The sequence below is a fragment of the Nipponia nippon genome, unplaced genomic scaffold, assembly GCF_047370975.1.
Source record: "Nipponia nippon isolate SJK-2023a ecotype South Korea unplaced genomic scaffold, ASM4737097v1 scaffold_11, whole genome shotgun sequence".
NCBI classification, from domain to species: Eukaryota; Metazoa; Chordata; class Aves; order Pelecaniformes; family Threskiornithidae; genus Nipponia; species Nipponia nippon.
In genome coordinates, this window is record NW_028262302.1 from 20,512,890 (window position 1) to 20,528,591 (window position 15,702).

The following is a 15,702-nucleotide window of genomic DNA, read 5'->3' on the forward strand; positions in this document are numbered from 1 at the left end:
AAAGAGCATTTATGGACAGTCTACTGCCAGTAAGCGTAATGTCAGAGGTAAATGGTTTCTCAAGCAGCTTAATTTCTTGAATAAGGACCCTGGGGTCCCAGCAGGCAATGTGCTGCCTGTGCCACGCTTCCCGAGAGGGACGGGGACTGGGCTGACTGACTCCGCTGCCGGCACAAGCATTGCCCTGCATGGGCATCGCGCGCCGGGCTAGGCTGCTGCTCCCCTCAGAGGAGAAATGTTCAGAAGAAAAAGACAATGATGAATAGAAAGAAATTCTCCTTGAAAACATTATGAAAACATTACAAAAACGGTGCGTTTCGAGTGGCGAGCCGGCAGTCGAGGGACAGCATGCCAGCCTGTGGGAGCAGGGCGCGTGAAGGCAGCGAAGGAGGACAACACGAGGCCTGCGTTGCAGCCGGCAGGGCTCAGCTGCTCTCCCTGGCAGCAGGACGGCAGCGACGATCGCTGCTCCTGAACCTGCAAGCGAGAAAAGTTCAGCTGAAACTTCACAGCAAAGCCCGGAGATGCAACACGTGCCCTCACGGCCCAAAGGGCTTCCCGGCCCCCCTCCTCCCCCAGCCCACACCCACACATCATCAGCACTTTTTCAGCCAACGGAGGAGCCCGTGCACCGCTCCAGGCTTGGTGAGGAATGATGCCATCACCGCTGGGTGTGATGCAGAGCATGAGCTCACCTGTCCAGAGGGCCCTGCCAGCTCCCGCGTCCTTCCCAAAAGCTACGTGACACGGGTGGCTCCGCCAGCAAGGCTAATTGCAGTTCCCCTGTATAAAGCACAGCAGCGACTGATGACCTCCCTCTCCTCCCCTCGGTTTAAGGCCTTGCCATCGCCCAGCACAACTTCAGGTGCCCAAGGCAGGAGCGAGCGGCCGCTCCGTATGCACTACTTCGCACGGCCGCAGCACCTGAGCGACCCACGGTAGGCACCCAGGGCGCGACGGTGAGTAACGCTGGGAATCAACCCGAAGCTTTTAAGCCCAGGGGTCAGAGGTTTAATTTCTCTCTTGATCACAGGTTTTTAGCAAGTCCCAGCTGGGGTAAGACGCTGTGTCCAGCCTTTTGTCATGACAGGTTTGTTCTCTGGAATATTTTCAAGGGCTTTGTATGAGCTGAAACAAAAGCATGGTCGTGTTATTCCTTGTGGCAGCAGGAAGGAACACAGCAAAGGTGGTGGGTGGGAAAGAAAACCAATTAAAAAGAAATATTTTCTAGTTGGACGCAGGCATCGAAGACTAGCCTGCTGCTTTGACCATAATTTTTAGCCAGCTGCAGGTCCTGCCTCAGACTGCAGGGACCCAGGGGCTAAAACGAGGCAGAGATGTAGCAGCCCCAATGGGCTACGGACATAGGAGAAACAAGATGCATAGGGAGAGAGATGTTTTTATTAGTCCAGCTGATATAGCTTAAAAAAAAACAGACAAGTTTTCAGGGAACCTCCTTCCATTAGATAATTGCTGTGAGTGCAGTAACGACGCCGTGTCGAGGAGAGACACCACTAAATGAACACTCTCTGATTACAAGATGCAGCACCAGCTATTTGCCAAGCATCTGTGAACAGTGACACAAAGCACAGCACGGGGGATCGAAAGAACCAACCGGTTGTCTCTTGCACCATTTTCCCTTCCCTGCTCTCACAAGCCTTGTACAGAAACATCCCTGTGCCGATTAACTCAAATGCAGGAACATCACCCAGCGCAGAACAAAACTCTTACGTGTGATCTCTTCTCCCCCCCCCCCCCAGTTAAATTTGAATCATGTAGAAAGCTATATTAAAAAAGAAATCTCATCTGAGATGTTCACTCAGCCTTTCCCTCCTCCAAATTTATTTAGCTTACCCCAACTGGAGTCATCATTTCAGCTAAGTGACAGCCTGCAATCACAGCCTTAGAAATATCGCAGTCTCTACAAAAGAAAGCTTATCTACACCAGCCTATATAAAGCTGCACACTGTGAAGCTATGCATCAACCTCTCATCATGCTCCCTCTATAAAAGCCAGGTTTTAGCCGTGGGTAGAGCTGTTGAGGTGTTATCTGCTTCCCAGGTTGCACGAGCTGGAAAAGCCGTTGTTACTAAGGGTCCGATGCTCCTAGCTATCAGTGCTTCTGGAAAACGTTGTTCTTGTAGGTTAATAACATGACACTTCCACACAGCAAGCACACACGTACACTGACTACAGCCGCTCCAGAGAACAGCCCTATTTGATACAACACTGTAAGCTCACACCCAGAGAACAGCCTGAGCTTACAAGCCAGACCCCATTTGGGAAAAAAAAAATAACTATTTAGCATGTTTTCATGGACTATACTGCTTGTTTTCAGGTTCATGGGACAACTGGTGCATACGCCAACAAGAGTCAGCTGAAGCAAGCTGATCTTTCCCTGTAACTGGCAGCTTACAGCCCCCATCTCTTTTCTGGCTGAGCTGAAACCACTTAAGAGAGAAGCATGGGTTTAGTCTAAGTTTCACCTCACTCCTTACCACCAAAAGAGCGATTACTTGTTTACAGCAACTCTCTGCACGTCTCCAGAGATTAAAGATGTGATCTTCTCCCCACAAACTGGCTTAGTGTCAGTATTACGGGCTGAAGCCTGACCTCAGAGCGCTGCCCTGCAGCCCCAGGAGGACCTGTCTGAGAACAGCAGCCCTTTGTACCCAGGCCTGTCTCCTCTCCCTGACAGGAGCCAGCCTGGCTTGCTGGAGTCTGGGTAATGACAGTTTACAGTTGCCATCAGCAGATGCACAAGTCAAAGCCTTGGAGGTAGGGCATGTTTGCAATGACTCATGTTTTAACACTCGTTCTCAAGTTTACGGCGACTACAATCAAGTTAAAGGTTCCCTTCTGACGCTGCTTTAGCCATGCTTCAAATCGAGCAGACTGCAGCAGCGCAGCCAGGAAGATGTGCCAGCACACAAAACCAGCCCCTCTGGAAAACCAAGTCACTTAAATCTCAAAGACATTCAGTTAACACATCTAAGACATGTCAGGCCAAAACAATAGTTTATTTCGTTTTCAGCAACATCTCAACCATCAAAAAAATAAACTCTAACACAGATGGATGGAAGACTTCTCTACAGTGTAACTAAGTGGGCTCTACCCCAACAGTTTGAATTAGAGTGACATTTTATTATTCATCCAATAAGTTAGGAAGCATGAGAATAAAGTGCTTTATTTCTGAGCTGGTATGAGGTCATCAATGGACTGGCCTTTTTCAAGGCGTTTTTCCATTTCAATGAGCAGCTTCACACCATCCACCACCATCTGCACCAGCTCCACCTCAGAGAAGCCAAGACGATCAGCATTGGAGACATCAAACACCCCTCCGACAGCAGCTGTGTCCACACCACCTGGAGCAAGAGATGTAGTTGGTACACTGATCACTGCTAGCACAGGTGAGTCTACCTTTCTTCCCTCACTAGCTTGAGGTGGGAACACAGCAAGACAACTCTGCAAGTTGCCACTGCCACCTCCTCCTGCATGCAGGGAGATAAAGCTGCATGTGACTGCCAACATGAGCCACTGAGCATGCCATCAGGGCAGCGCTTTATTCCTGTAACCCAAAAGCAACCTAACCTGTGGCCAGAAGTACCCACTGTAGCTATTTCCTAGCCAGAAGTTAAATTGGGATTCCCATCCCTTCTTACAACAGCTGCCATCAGGTCCACCTTATCTGGGGCTCAGAACACCAGACAGGACATGCCTGCACAGCCAGACACAGTAAGGTGTAAGCAGAGCACCGGCATCTCCATCCCCTCGAGCTATGATTTTAAGGCTTGGTTCTCTCCATGTGCTTACAAGGGTCCCTTTTTGGATGGGCCGACAGGCACTGCCCGTGTGAACCCACAGCTCCGGCTGTAGCCAGGTTTCTGCTGGTGCCTTAGGGCAGCCTGACTAGGACATCACTGTATCACCACCTCTCACCTGTGCCTCGTTTCTGCAGCCGAAGCCTCTTAAGGACTTCTCCAAACTTCTCATGTTTCCCAAGATTTGGTAGCTTGATGTGCACACCAGCACGGAGCCCTGTTCCAAGGTTGGATGGGCAGGTCAGGATGTAGCCCAAGTGTGGATTCCACATGAACTCGTAGTTTTTGGACTTGAAGAGAGTTTCTATCTATAAATAGAGAAAATGGATGTTCAAGAGATTGTTCTCTGCCTGAAGGATGTAGGTCATCCATTAGTGCTCATTTACAGCTTCAGTTACATAGCAACAGCCACAACAGTTTGAAGAGCTATTTAAGTCAGTCACATAAGCCCCCTCCATTTGGAAAAAAGGGTCACCAACAAGGGGCTTTTAAGGCCTCAATCTTGCTCCTAGCAGCGAGACAGACTAAGTTTAAGCTACACTACAAAATCTGAAGTCACTATCTGCTGGGAAGCTTGATTTCGTACACGTCAAGCTGGCATGTCTGTTAGGATTAGGGAAGGGGCTGGTAAGGCTCAAGTTCATCTCAAGACTAGAAGCTGAGAAAAGCAGTCAGCCTAGAAACTTCAGTCCAGCTTTGTCCACATTCAGGCAGTTTCTCCTCCCACCCAGGGTGTCTCAACACTTGATTTATAGAACCACATAGAAATCCTTTAAGTACAGTTTAGACACTTGGGTAAGGGTGCCACATCAGAGGACATATTTTAGATTTCACAGCCACAATGCTTTGCCAATATAGGTGTTTCGGAGCCCTCACAGCTCTGAACCTCATCAGGGTGTTCCCAGAAACCCAGGCTATGAAGCACCACCATGCAGGACTCAGGAGCGGCCTTGAAAGAGTTTGCATTCTCAGCTCTACACCAGAGAAACGTGTACCATTTGCACATACAGCTCAGGCAGTATTGATTTACCTGTGTTAGCCCAGTACAGAAGCGGGTAAATACTTCCTTCATGTTGCCACCTTTCTGCATGGAAATAACTCTAAGGTGATCCTCCTCGTTGATCCAAACAAGGAAGGTCTTGTTATCGTTGTGCCTAGGAGGAGACAAGGCAAACAACTTGTCTGTCCCACCTGACATTTTCAAGATAATTGTAATAGCACCAAATTACTCATCATTGCAGCTTTTATTTCGAGAGGCTCACTTAGTTGCTTCTTCAAAGAAATTAATCTTGCTTCTTTTGTCCATGCAGGACCTCACAGAGTTAAGCTAGTTGTTTTTACCCTGCTCTTTTCAAGAGGTAGTTTGAATTGGCCTATATCTAAACAGGTCAGAATGAGTAATAACATGACATTAGCCAGTCTTACAGTATCAAACCCTAAAATCCCTAGCTCACTTGTGGCCCGAGTTCACAAATTTAAGAGGTTTCATCTGTTCAGCAGAGTTTGCAGAAGGGTGATGGGTACAGACTTCGAGGCAGCCCTGTACAGCGATGTTCATAATGACACCATGTTGACAATGTGTAACAAAGCCTTTTATCAGAATTTTGTCAGATTCTGTTAAGCTGCACTTTGTACCTTATCAGGGAACTAAGCTGAGTTTTCACTATTGATTTTTACATCGAGATTCTTCGGAGATGCTATAAAAACCTCTGAACACCAAGGGGACCCTCTTGTCCTAGCTTGCAGCTGGCAGCAAGTACTATCATCAACCTTTATCATGCTGATAATTTCTCAGCTTGATTAGGATCAAAAATTAACTAGTACCTGAGGAAAGTTATTTATGCAGACAACACTGAGACTTTACACTTCAAGCTTGTAGATTACTCATGCTCAGATGACAGCGCTATCTAGTGCTGGCAATCTGCAGGTAGATGACGCAATCTTTAAGGTGACCTACAGAAATAAAGCGTGCTTCCTCTGGGTTGTACTGAAGCAGCTACAGTAATAAGATTGGAGTATTCCAGTTGATAAAAACCTAGCCCTTGGCTTACAAGGGAGCAAGTTAATTATGCTGCAGAAGCTCCCGAGATGCAGAGTTTTATGTAGGTGACCTACATCTGACAAGCAGAATCCTTCCATGCCACACCTCTGCATCAGTCAACTCATGTCACCAAGTCTCTGGAGGCAGGGGGGAAATCTTCTCACTAGTACAGGTGAAGCCATACTAGTCCAGCATCAGTGAGTTTCTGCAAGCAGAAGTGATGAGACTACAAGGGAGCGACTATGCACCCAGTATCAAGTCTGAGCTAAGCCAGCACTATGGTTTGTTACCACAAGTTGCTCTAAGCTCCTGGGATAAGAGCTGAATGCAGTGGCACATCTACTCCTTTAGAAGTGATCTACTTTCATAAGCTGATTCGATTACTGTCTGGTGCTTCACTAACCTGTGCTGGATGGGTAGGCTCTGGTTACAGGCTAGCCAAGCTGGCTTGTTCCTACCAGCCCAGTGTGGTGCATAGTAACACTTGGCCAAAATCCACTGGTTTAGATCCCACTTCCCCAGAGGGGACCCCACAGGTTTCTCATTAGATTCAGCAATACGAGTTCAGAAGCTGCCATTTTGCCCAACAGTACAAACCATGACCAAAACGGCAAGATTTTTTTGCAGGTACTTTGTAAGACTGCTCGCTTGCAGGCATACTCACCAGATACCCCTGGCATCAGGCCAATCTCGTGCCATCCCAGATGCCAACAGAAGAGGAGAAACTGGCTTGTCAAACAAGAAGTGATCATCAATCAGCTGCTGCTGCTCTGCATCAGTCATGTTCCTCAGAGCATAGTACTTCCCCTTGAGATCACCTTCCAGACTACCCAGAGCTGAAAGAGAGTGTCACTTTTAGGATAGGACCAACAGTGCTAGACATTCCCAGTGCTTTAGAGACCACACACAAAGTATGGCAATGTCTGATCTGCTGGGTTTGGTTCCTCTCTTGCTTTCATCTGCAATGGCAATGCCTTTGTGGCATTACAGAACTTAAGGCAGTATCAGATGATTTGTCTGCACCTTCCAGGCTTACACAAGCAGCCTTTGTTCCCTTGCACGCAGTATAGAATCATTACTGCTGCTTAACTGTAAAAGTGGAGTGCTTTCTTCCAAGGAGAATCAAGGTCATGAATATAACAAACTATTATCCTAGTCAAGGACTGTTACCCTGCCCTTGAGAGGTTTTGCAACAACTACACTCTCAGTCTCCAGAACTGCACCTTGAGTGTATCCTTTCCTCTCACTTAATGGAGTTGAGAGGCAACAGAAAAAGCCTGCAGCTGAGGAGTTCCACTGAAAACTAGGGCTTACTCTAGTCAACTGCACATTTGGAGCAAGACTACATCCCTAAGCAAGCTGAACGTTAATGAAAGTCAATTAAAAGCAGCCACAAAATACTGCAACCATGACTCAAGCCCTGAAGTTGCTACATACCTGTTACATTTCAGGTTTGAGCCATGATGAACCAACCTCTTTCCCTACACATATAGAAAGCAGCTTTCAAGATCAGCAAAGGTCAACTTAATGCAGTCCAACCTCCCTCTGACATGTGCTCTTGCTCTCAGCTACAAACTGCAGTGCTGAGGCAGCTGTAATGTAATGAGCGTTTTGCAGGTAAGGCTCCATGTTCAGACTAAGTCTTGAGGGATGTGGCCTTTGCCAACTGCCTCCATTTTCAAACCGCAAAGAACACCTCTTGCGCAAAGGACATACGTAGTTTCCCCCATGCACCCGGTTCTCACTTTACCTTCAACAGAGAGCTTTTCGATAGCCCGCCTCTCTCCTCGACTACAGTGCGGGGGAAGACAGAATCCACGGATGCTTCTACCAGTTCTGACACGGGAACTTAGCACGTAATTGGGATCCAGGTCATCACCTCCCTACAAGATTAGGAAACCAGTGAGTACAACCCGTTTGCCAAGATAACTACCCTAAATACATGTAGCTCCCATGCATTTAAGCATGAATCTTACACTTGAGATGTTGACTGCTTGGCCTGTAAGCCTGTGTCTTACTTCAGGACTATTTTCTTCAGCATGAGCTCAAGTATCTGTGTAACAGAACCCTTGTTTTGAGGCTAAGGCTATGGCTACTAAGTAGTGCTAGAAAATAGGGATACCACCAGACCATCAGTTTTATGTCCATTTCAGACTACGGTCTGGGCTTCTGTTACCCCTTCAGATCTGCAATCTAGAGGTATCAACATGAGGGCAACCCCTGTTGTTTAGGTAGGTGTTTGCTCTTATAAATGAGAATTATTCACTATCGTCATCCAAAGTCTCTTAGTTTCAAGATGACCTATGGCTAGCCAATCAACATGGCATTAGGAATTCCTGGAGTCTTCAGTAACATTTGAATTCCATAAAATGGGCAGAAATCCTTGCTCCTAGCCATAACAATGTCTGTTCTCTAGTATGAGACCACCAGGTGATGTTTAAGATCCAAGATCAGATAGCAGAAAGTGTCATGTTTTACAACAGTCTTTGACTCCTCACACGGTGTTGTTTAGCTTGACTACTACAGCCCACAGTTCACGGAAGCACACGTTGAACATCTTTGGCATGACCTACGTTGCAGCTGCACGTGAAGCAAGCTCCTGCTGCGTGCCAGCTGCCTGGTTCTACCCAGCCACTGACATCCTGCAGCAGCAAGCTCTTAAGTCTGATTGCACTGGACGCACTGCACTGGGTGAAAGTGAGAGGGCAGAGCCTGAGCAATCAGTTTAGGCAGCTGCCAACAACTTTACCCAGTCCTCAGACCAGTAGGCACCAATAACAGATCAAAAGTTTATACCTGCAGGTTATCAGCATTCAGGTCGGTCTTGTGCTCATCGGTTGGTTTGTAGCCACCATGCCTGTCTTCAATAACTGGATCAAAGAGTTCCTTAAACACATCATAGGATTCTTCATCGCCAGCTACGCATCCTACTGTCATTATGAAGGGATGGCCTGGAGTGGTAATAAAGTCAGAAGAGCTAAGTTTGGGTGATGTTTGGCTGTACTCCAATGCAGCACTAACCAGGCAAGTTCTTTAGTGGCAGGTCTAGTCACTTAAAATGCATTCTTACATAAAAACATTTGGAGAGACCCTACGTTTTACACTTCATCCAGTTAGTCAAATGCAGTGCTATGGAAACCCGTAACTGTTGCCATTAAACCATGCTCATTTGTCAAGCTTGGCTTCGGACAAATTTGCACAGCATATCCAATTTCGCTAGCTAATTTAGACCACCAGATAGAACTTTACGTCTAAGCAATCCTGCTTTGCTGTAAGCAAGTATGCTTCGCTTTTTCTTCCTTCTGCTACAGACAGAGCTGCATTTCTGTAGTCTGCTCATAAATACCACCTCCACAAGATTAGTTTCAAGTCACCATATTCAAAAGCACCAGTTACTTCAGCTGGCTCACACAGAATATTCTCAACGCATTTTACCAGGATTATCAACCCCAGTCTGAATGACATCATCCAGGGTGAAGCCACTGGGCGTGACTCTGTCTCTCAGTTTCTTGTATAAATCCAGGGTTAGCACTTTGGCCATGTGGTTGTTGTGGGTGCTCAGGTCCGGGTACTCCTCATCAGGAGGCAGTCTCTGATTATTTAGTTGGGCCATTTTGATATTGCTAGAGTAAAAATAAATACTGTAATGTTAACATGTAAACACATCTGCTCCCCCTTTTTTCATAGAAGTGCTAGAGAACATCACATAACCAGTTTGGAATAGGAATAGACCAGAACAGCCAGGTAATCCCACATAACATCAGGGTTGGACTTTTTTTCCTCCCCCGGTTGTGTTATAATTAGAATGCATCTGGTTTTATTTTTTTGTTTTGGGTTTTTTTTTTGTTTGTTTGGATTGAAAGTATTTAGCAGAGCAGTTACATAATTGAAGTGTCTGGGAATTGATATGTCAGATCACAGCAAGGAACATGGCTTGATAGAACAAGGCCTCTTTTAACACAGCCATGCGTTTAGAGCCGTCTCTCAATGCTTTTCAAGATTTGCCTCTCAGCAGCTCAAGAGCTTTGGGTGCCGTTGTCAAGAAGCACTTCCAGTAAGCAGGGAGAACAGATCGTTAGGCAGATCCAACGGTCCCCGGCCGTTACCTGGGTTGTCAACCCCAGTCTGGATGACATCATCCAGCGTAAATCCGCTGGAAGTCTGTTTATCCCTCAACTTCTTGTACAGGTCCGGGGTCAGCACCTTGGCCATGTGATTGTTGTGAACGCTCAGGTCGGGGAACTCATCATCGGCAGAGTACTTCATCTTCAGGAGGTTGTGGCTGTTTGAGAAGGGCATGGCTGACCCTACCGCAGTCACTAGGGGAGAAAGAGGGGAAGCCTATCACTGGGGGCTTGGCAGGCCTCCACACCGCCCGCGGGGGGAAGCCCGGCACCCAGGCAAGGTCACCTTGCCCGCTGTTCCCCCCCTGCCTCTCGCACCTTCGCTGCTGCACCACCTTCCGCAGGAGCCGGGAAGGAGGAAAGGAAAAAGTTCTTCACCTCCGCCAGCCTTGCCCCGTCCTTCGCCACCCCGGCCGCTCCCCGGGCGCCACCCGGCTGAAGGGACGCGCCCCAGGCGGCGCAGGGCGGCCGTAGGCAGCGCGGGGCTGACCCCGCCGGCCGCTCTGGGGCGGGGGGAGCGGCCGGGCCGCCGCGGGGCTGGGGCGGGGGGGGTCGGCCCCGCCGGGACCCCGGGCCGGCCGGCAGGTGAGCGGGGCGGCAGCGCCGTGCCCTCGGGGGGCGGCCGCGCCTCCTCCTCCCGCCGCTACCGGGCGGGGGGGGGGGGGGGGACGACCCGCCGCGCCCCGGCCCGAGGAGCGTTAGCGCCCGGCGCCCCGGCTGCTCCCCGACTCGGCAGCGGCGGGGTGGGAAGCATCTAACAAGCCATTATACAACAGACGGCTCCCTCGGGGGACCTGGCTGGGGCGAGCATATGTAACTACCCTGCTAAATACCGGGTGGATCTGGTTTTAGAGCGGGGCCCGCTCCGGCTGGGGGTAAGCCCGGTAAGCACCTGCGCCGCGCCCCGCCGAGAGCTCCGCGCCACGGCCCCCGCCCCAGCTGCGCGCCGGGCGCCCCTGCCCCGCGCTGCCCCCCCGCCGCACCCGCAGCCCCGCTCCCCCTCCTCAGCCGGGCCGGCTCCACCCCACACAGAGGGAAGAAAAAAACTAAAAGAAAAAAATTTTTTTTAAAAAAAATCTTATTTTAAAGCTGCAGGACGGCTCGGCTGCCCCGGGACTTACCGAGGGCTCCGCAGCCAAAGCAAGGACCTCAGCGCCCCGCTGCTCCCTAGCCGGAGTGGAGCCCCAACGCCGCTGCCGCGCCTCTTTTATATAGAGCGCGACCCGCCGCCCCATTGGCCGCTATTTATAGCCCATTCATTCCATTGGGCCAGGCGCGGGAGGGCGGGGCGAGCGCCCTGTCGCTGGCTGGGCCCAGGCGTGCCGCCATTTTCCTTGGCCTCGGGGAGGCAAGGCGGCCGGGGGCCGGGGGCCGAGGCCGGGGCCGCTCCCGCTCCCCGCAGCGGAGAGGCGACGGCGGCCTCGGCGGCTTGGTTAAACACCTACATGCGTGCGGAAACCCACCTCCGCCTTCCATCCGCCAAGGGTTGCGCGCAGGTGGCGGTGCCGTTGCGCGCCAACGCGGGCACGCGGCCTCTTCCCTTCAGGCTTCGCACCCCGGTTGAGGGTTCGGTAACGGGTGTGCCGACCTGCCACCCTCAACAGGAGGGCTTTAGCGGCAGGACTGGCGTGCCCCGGGTCGCGTGGGCGATGGACCGCCCTCGAGCCGGCTCGGCAGGAGCCACCGACGCGGCCGGGGATGCGGGGCTCAGCCCCGGCGCCAGAGAGCAGCGGCCGGGCTCCGCAGAGGAAGGAGCTGCCGCTCGCCCCACGCCTCGCCTCCGGCACCCGCGAAGCCGTGGGCTCGTTTCACAGTTTTAACGCGAAAGGAAGTAGGGTGGTTGTGTAAAGCGCAGCGAGTCTCCTGCTCTTGTCATGTGCCAAAAAAAAAAAAGTTCGGTTTTATTGGAGAGTGGCTGATTCCCCGCTGAAGACAGAAGTAGGAAGGCTGGGATCTGACCCACCTAAAACTCACCTGAAATTCACGAAAATAGTGACTTCCACTGGTCTCCGTGTAGGAATGAACAGGGTTTGTCCCAAAGCTCAGATGCAGCCGAGAATCCCATTGTTTGCAGAAATAAATACATTCACAACGTGAATGACTATCTTGATCTGACTTTCACCTTTACATAATAGTTTCTTTATCTTTCTCTGACGTGCATTTCTCACGGCAGAACCCACGTTGATCCTCCTGTCCAAACAGAGAGCGTACTTACCCATGCGAACGCGGAGCCGAGTCGCAGAGTTGCTTTCTTCGACACCAGTTGTGCCCGTCAGGAGACATCAGCTGAAACTCCTTCCCCGCCACAACTCTTTCAGCACCACAACCAGTACCCTCACCTCGACAGCGAGAAGCGCGTGCACTTTACAGAACTGCTCGGGATTTAAAAAAAAATAATACACAGATAGAGGAAATCATTACAAAACAAAAAGCATAGACTGCTTCAAATAAAACTGCGTTGTGTTTGGCTGCCATCCAGATTCCCGAGTTATTCCAGGTCTGATAGACTGAAATGCTGAGTGTAGTGATCTCCAGAAGGAGCCAAGGGCTCGGCATCTGTGCACGCCTGGTCTCTTATCTCCCGGATCAAAGAACAAATCCTCTCTCTAGGTCTCCTCTGCCTTTTTAACCTCACAAAATCTGCCCCTACGTTTTACTAGTTTCACACATCGCTCGTGCTTCAGAATAGTGTCAGTTGCAAATAATGTCGCCGCTAAGCGAGTATTAAATGAATGTCAGTGTAAAATCGTACCCAGAGTCCTCAAAATAAATGTAATATTGCTGGATGACCTCAGTTGCAACACTTTTTTTTTCTTTTTTTATTTTCTTTTTACTCTTTTTGTTGAAGTCACACACAGTTCTGATGGTGGATTTTTTTTAATGTAAACCAGTTATTATTTTTAATTTATAACAATAAAAATAAAACTAAGAGCATTTTCTTACATTACACCATATTTTTGTGGTGTCTTTCTTCACAAAAAAAAGCGTATCAGGGTAGGTATTGAAGGCTCCTTCTGTCTTATTCCATAATCTGTCGCCACAGAGAAGCAATCAACTGTTCTATATTATTATTGTTCCATAGATTCGTGGAGTCCAGGTCACCTCAAAAACCAAAATCTGAGGATCCATTACTATTCATCGGATACGCTCTTTCCCTCCCAGTCTTGCAGAACAGGGAATACCGGTCATTACAGTATTACAGACTGGTAGTACTCTCAATGCGCCACTCATTATAGCACTTCCGACACAGACAGACACCTCTTCTTCACAAAACTTTTGTCTGAAGACATGGAAAGAGAGTCGCGGGCGCAAAACAACCCAAATATATCCAATTTACATGTTTAATACGCAATGCACCCTCCACCCCCTTTTCCTCACCACTATTGGACAAATTTCTCGCGTGCACTAAGTCAGAAGTGGCCATTACCTCACTGGGTTTTATTCAGGCAGCATTTTACGATTTGCTGAAAGCTGTGTGTAAATTGGATCCTACCTTTGTTACAGCACCCCATCCCGGCCTCCCTAGTGACTTAATTATAGATGCTGCGCAGTGTGTCAACAGTCTCTGATCAACCGTTTTATCTAGCTCATCTGCTGAGAGAATACTTTCTTTGGACAAGCCCGTACGGCCTGTTAGACTGTGACAGAGGCACCAACACGTACTTTCTGTGCTGGGATGGTATCTTAGTTCGTATACGCTACGTTGCCGTTCTGCAGCTCAGGATGGAAAGGTGGGGTGATTACTCCAGAGATCTCTGCACTGAGCTTTAACAATGAAGAATTAAGGGAAGTTAATCATGGGCCATGCAGCTGACTTCCTAAGAGGCTTAATTATAAATGTTGTGCAGCGTACAACTGCAAGAGGAGATGGGTGTTAGCTAGTGAATGTGTCTTCTGAAATTACTCGCGTGAACGTAAGATGAACCTGAAGAATTAGGGGATAAACATCTTCATGAAAACCTAGAAGAATATTTCAAATTAGGAAATAGCAAGAGAAAGTGGTTTGCTACAAACAACTGAATTGTTTCCAATTCCTAATTGACAACTAAACAGCACTTAAAAATTAAACATAACACTTATGTATCAGTAGATTAAAGAGATTGGTTATAGCTGCATCTGCTTAACTTCTCAAATGAAACTTCCCTTCCCATTTACATTTATCGCTTAAAATATATTTGCCTAGCTATTATCCTTGGTGTATTTTTTTCCTGCTGCTTAGGCAGTCTGTTGAAAATTACTGATCGTTTCCAGTGAGCTGAGTGCCTGTGGAAACTAGGAGATGCTGAGTGTCCTGATCTTGCATACAGTCAGGCCCGCAGTGATCTGAACAGCAGTTCATCATGGGAAAGAAAGGACATCAGAACATAAACAATGACAAATATAACCAATGACACTAAAAATGACAGAAAAAACCCAAGGTAGGTGCAAATATAAAGCCACAGTAGAGCCATGATTGCCAGTCAGAAAAACAGCTGAGTAGGAGTTCACAGTTTAAGAAACCTCTGAAACTGCATACATTATGTTTAGATTAGATGGAGGAGAGTTTCATAACTAAATAACAAAGACTACTGCAATTATGATATGGGCAGGTCAAGAGCATAACAAAAAATCTGTTCTCACTGAAGCTAATGGGGAAAAATTCCCTTATACTTGGTGGACTCACATTCATTAAAAAAAATCACAAATTGTCATCTAAACGGCTCTCCGTTATTGTGTTCTTGATTGCGGAAGGATGACTTTTTCTCCACTATTGTACATTACAGGTTAGTGGTGAACGCAGCACCGTACAGAGCGTTATCTGATTTAGCGGGGAACATTACCTGCCCGTCCAGGGTGATTCACATGCTCTCTGCTATGCCCATACCCCTCCCATGCCAGGTGGCCTGGGCTTGTTGCAAGCAGAAGATGAGGCGATACTCTCCTCCTTGCCTCCTGACTACAGCCCCCGTACCACTGGGGCACGCAGGGCTCTCCACATCACTTCAGTCCTAAACACGAGACAGAAGTAGGAGTTAGTACCGTGCTATTTGGGGTTTAGATAATGATTCCGCTGCTTCTGAGCCCACATTGTGGTTTCTCCTACAGCCTTACGAAACCCGTATGAAGGGTTTGGTCGGCCTTGAGCTGCCTTTCCCCCGAGCGGGCTGCCCTGGGGGAGGGCAGGCAGAACCTTCTGGAAGCTTCTTGCCTGGGCGCCGGGGGGTGAGGTCTGGGTCCACCAGCGGCAAAGGCAGAGCCATTCCCTGGGGAAGGGGCTTCGCCCCGGCTGGCAGCAGCCCTCAGACTCCCCGAACGGACGCTTGATGGGTGGAAAACGGGAGTTCCCGTTGGGCTCCCTGGTAACCCTCACGGCCCTCCACAGCAACCCGCCGCCCGCGGGGACCCCTTCAGTTTCACCCGTTAAGAGGCGCGGCGAACCGCGGCTGCCGCTCCGCGCCCTCACGGCCGGCTGGGGCCGCCGCCCCTCGCCGAGGCAGGGCCACCCCGGCCGGCTCGGCGAGGGGGTGCCCGCAGGGCTGCCGAGGGTGGTCGGTGACCGTCCCCGCTCCTCTGGGACCCAGCGAGGCGCGCTGAGAGGACGGGAGGCTGGGTCGGGCAGCGGCGGGCTGAGGGGACGGGCGCCTCGATCGGGCTGCGGGCGGCGGGGGCTGAGGGGGCCGGGCGGCGGGAGCCGGGGCTGACCGCGCCGGGCACGGGCGGCGGCGACTCGCCGGCT

At 49.7% G+C, this 15,702-nt stretch overlaps 1 protein-coding gene and 1 long non-coding RNA gene across 4 annotated transcripts; both read right to left on the minus strand.

Annotated features, from left to right (window-relative positions):
- Positions 1-3,001: 3,001 nt before the first annotated feature.
- Positions 3,002-11,240, minus strand: CKB (creatine kinase B). Of its 3 annotated transcripts, none has more exons than XM_009467179.2 (8): positions 11,108-11,240; positions 9,969-10,181; positions 8,659-8,813; positions 7,613-7,745; positions 6,527-6,698; positions 4,852-4,975; positions 3,940-4,129; positions 3,002-3,365 (listed from the first exon to the last, which is right to left on the minus strand). In XM_009467179.2, the coding sequence occupies exons 2-8, from the start codon at positions 10,159-10,161 to the stop codon at positions 3,187-3,189; spliced, it is 1,146 nt and encodes a 381-aa protein (XP_009465454.1). In that variant the 5' UTR covers positions 10,162-10,181; positions 11,108-11,240; the 3' UTR covers positions 3,002-3,186. The 3 variants fall into 3 exon arrangements, with proteins under 3 accessions (XP_009465454.1, XP_009465455.1, XP_087603954.1); XM_009467180.2 differs by lacking the exon at positions 9,969-10,181 and adding an exon at positions 9,298-9,485 and having other exon boundaries at positions 11,108-11,160; XM_087747828.1 differs by having other exon boundaries at positions 9,969-10,144; positions 11,108-11,154.
- Positions 11,241-11,890: 650 nt separating this feature from the next.
- On the minus strand, positions 11,891-15,671 carry LOC148056861 (uncharacterized). The gene is made up of 3 exons (XR_015702348.1): positions 15,175-15,671; positions 14,807-14,974; positions 11,891-12,358 (listed from the first exon to the last, which is right to left on the minus strand). It is a non-coding gene; the product is annotated as an uncharacterized LOC148056861 (long non-coding RNA).
- Positions 15,672-15,702: the final 31 nt, after the last annotated feature.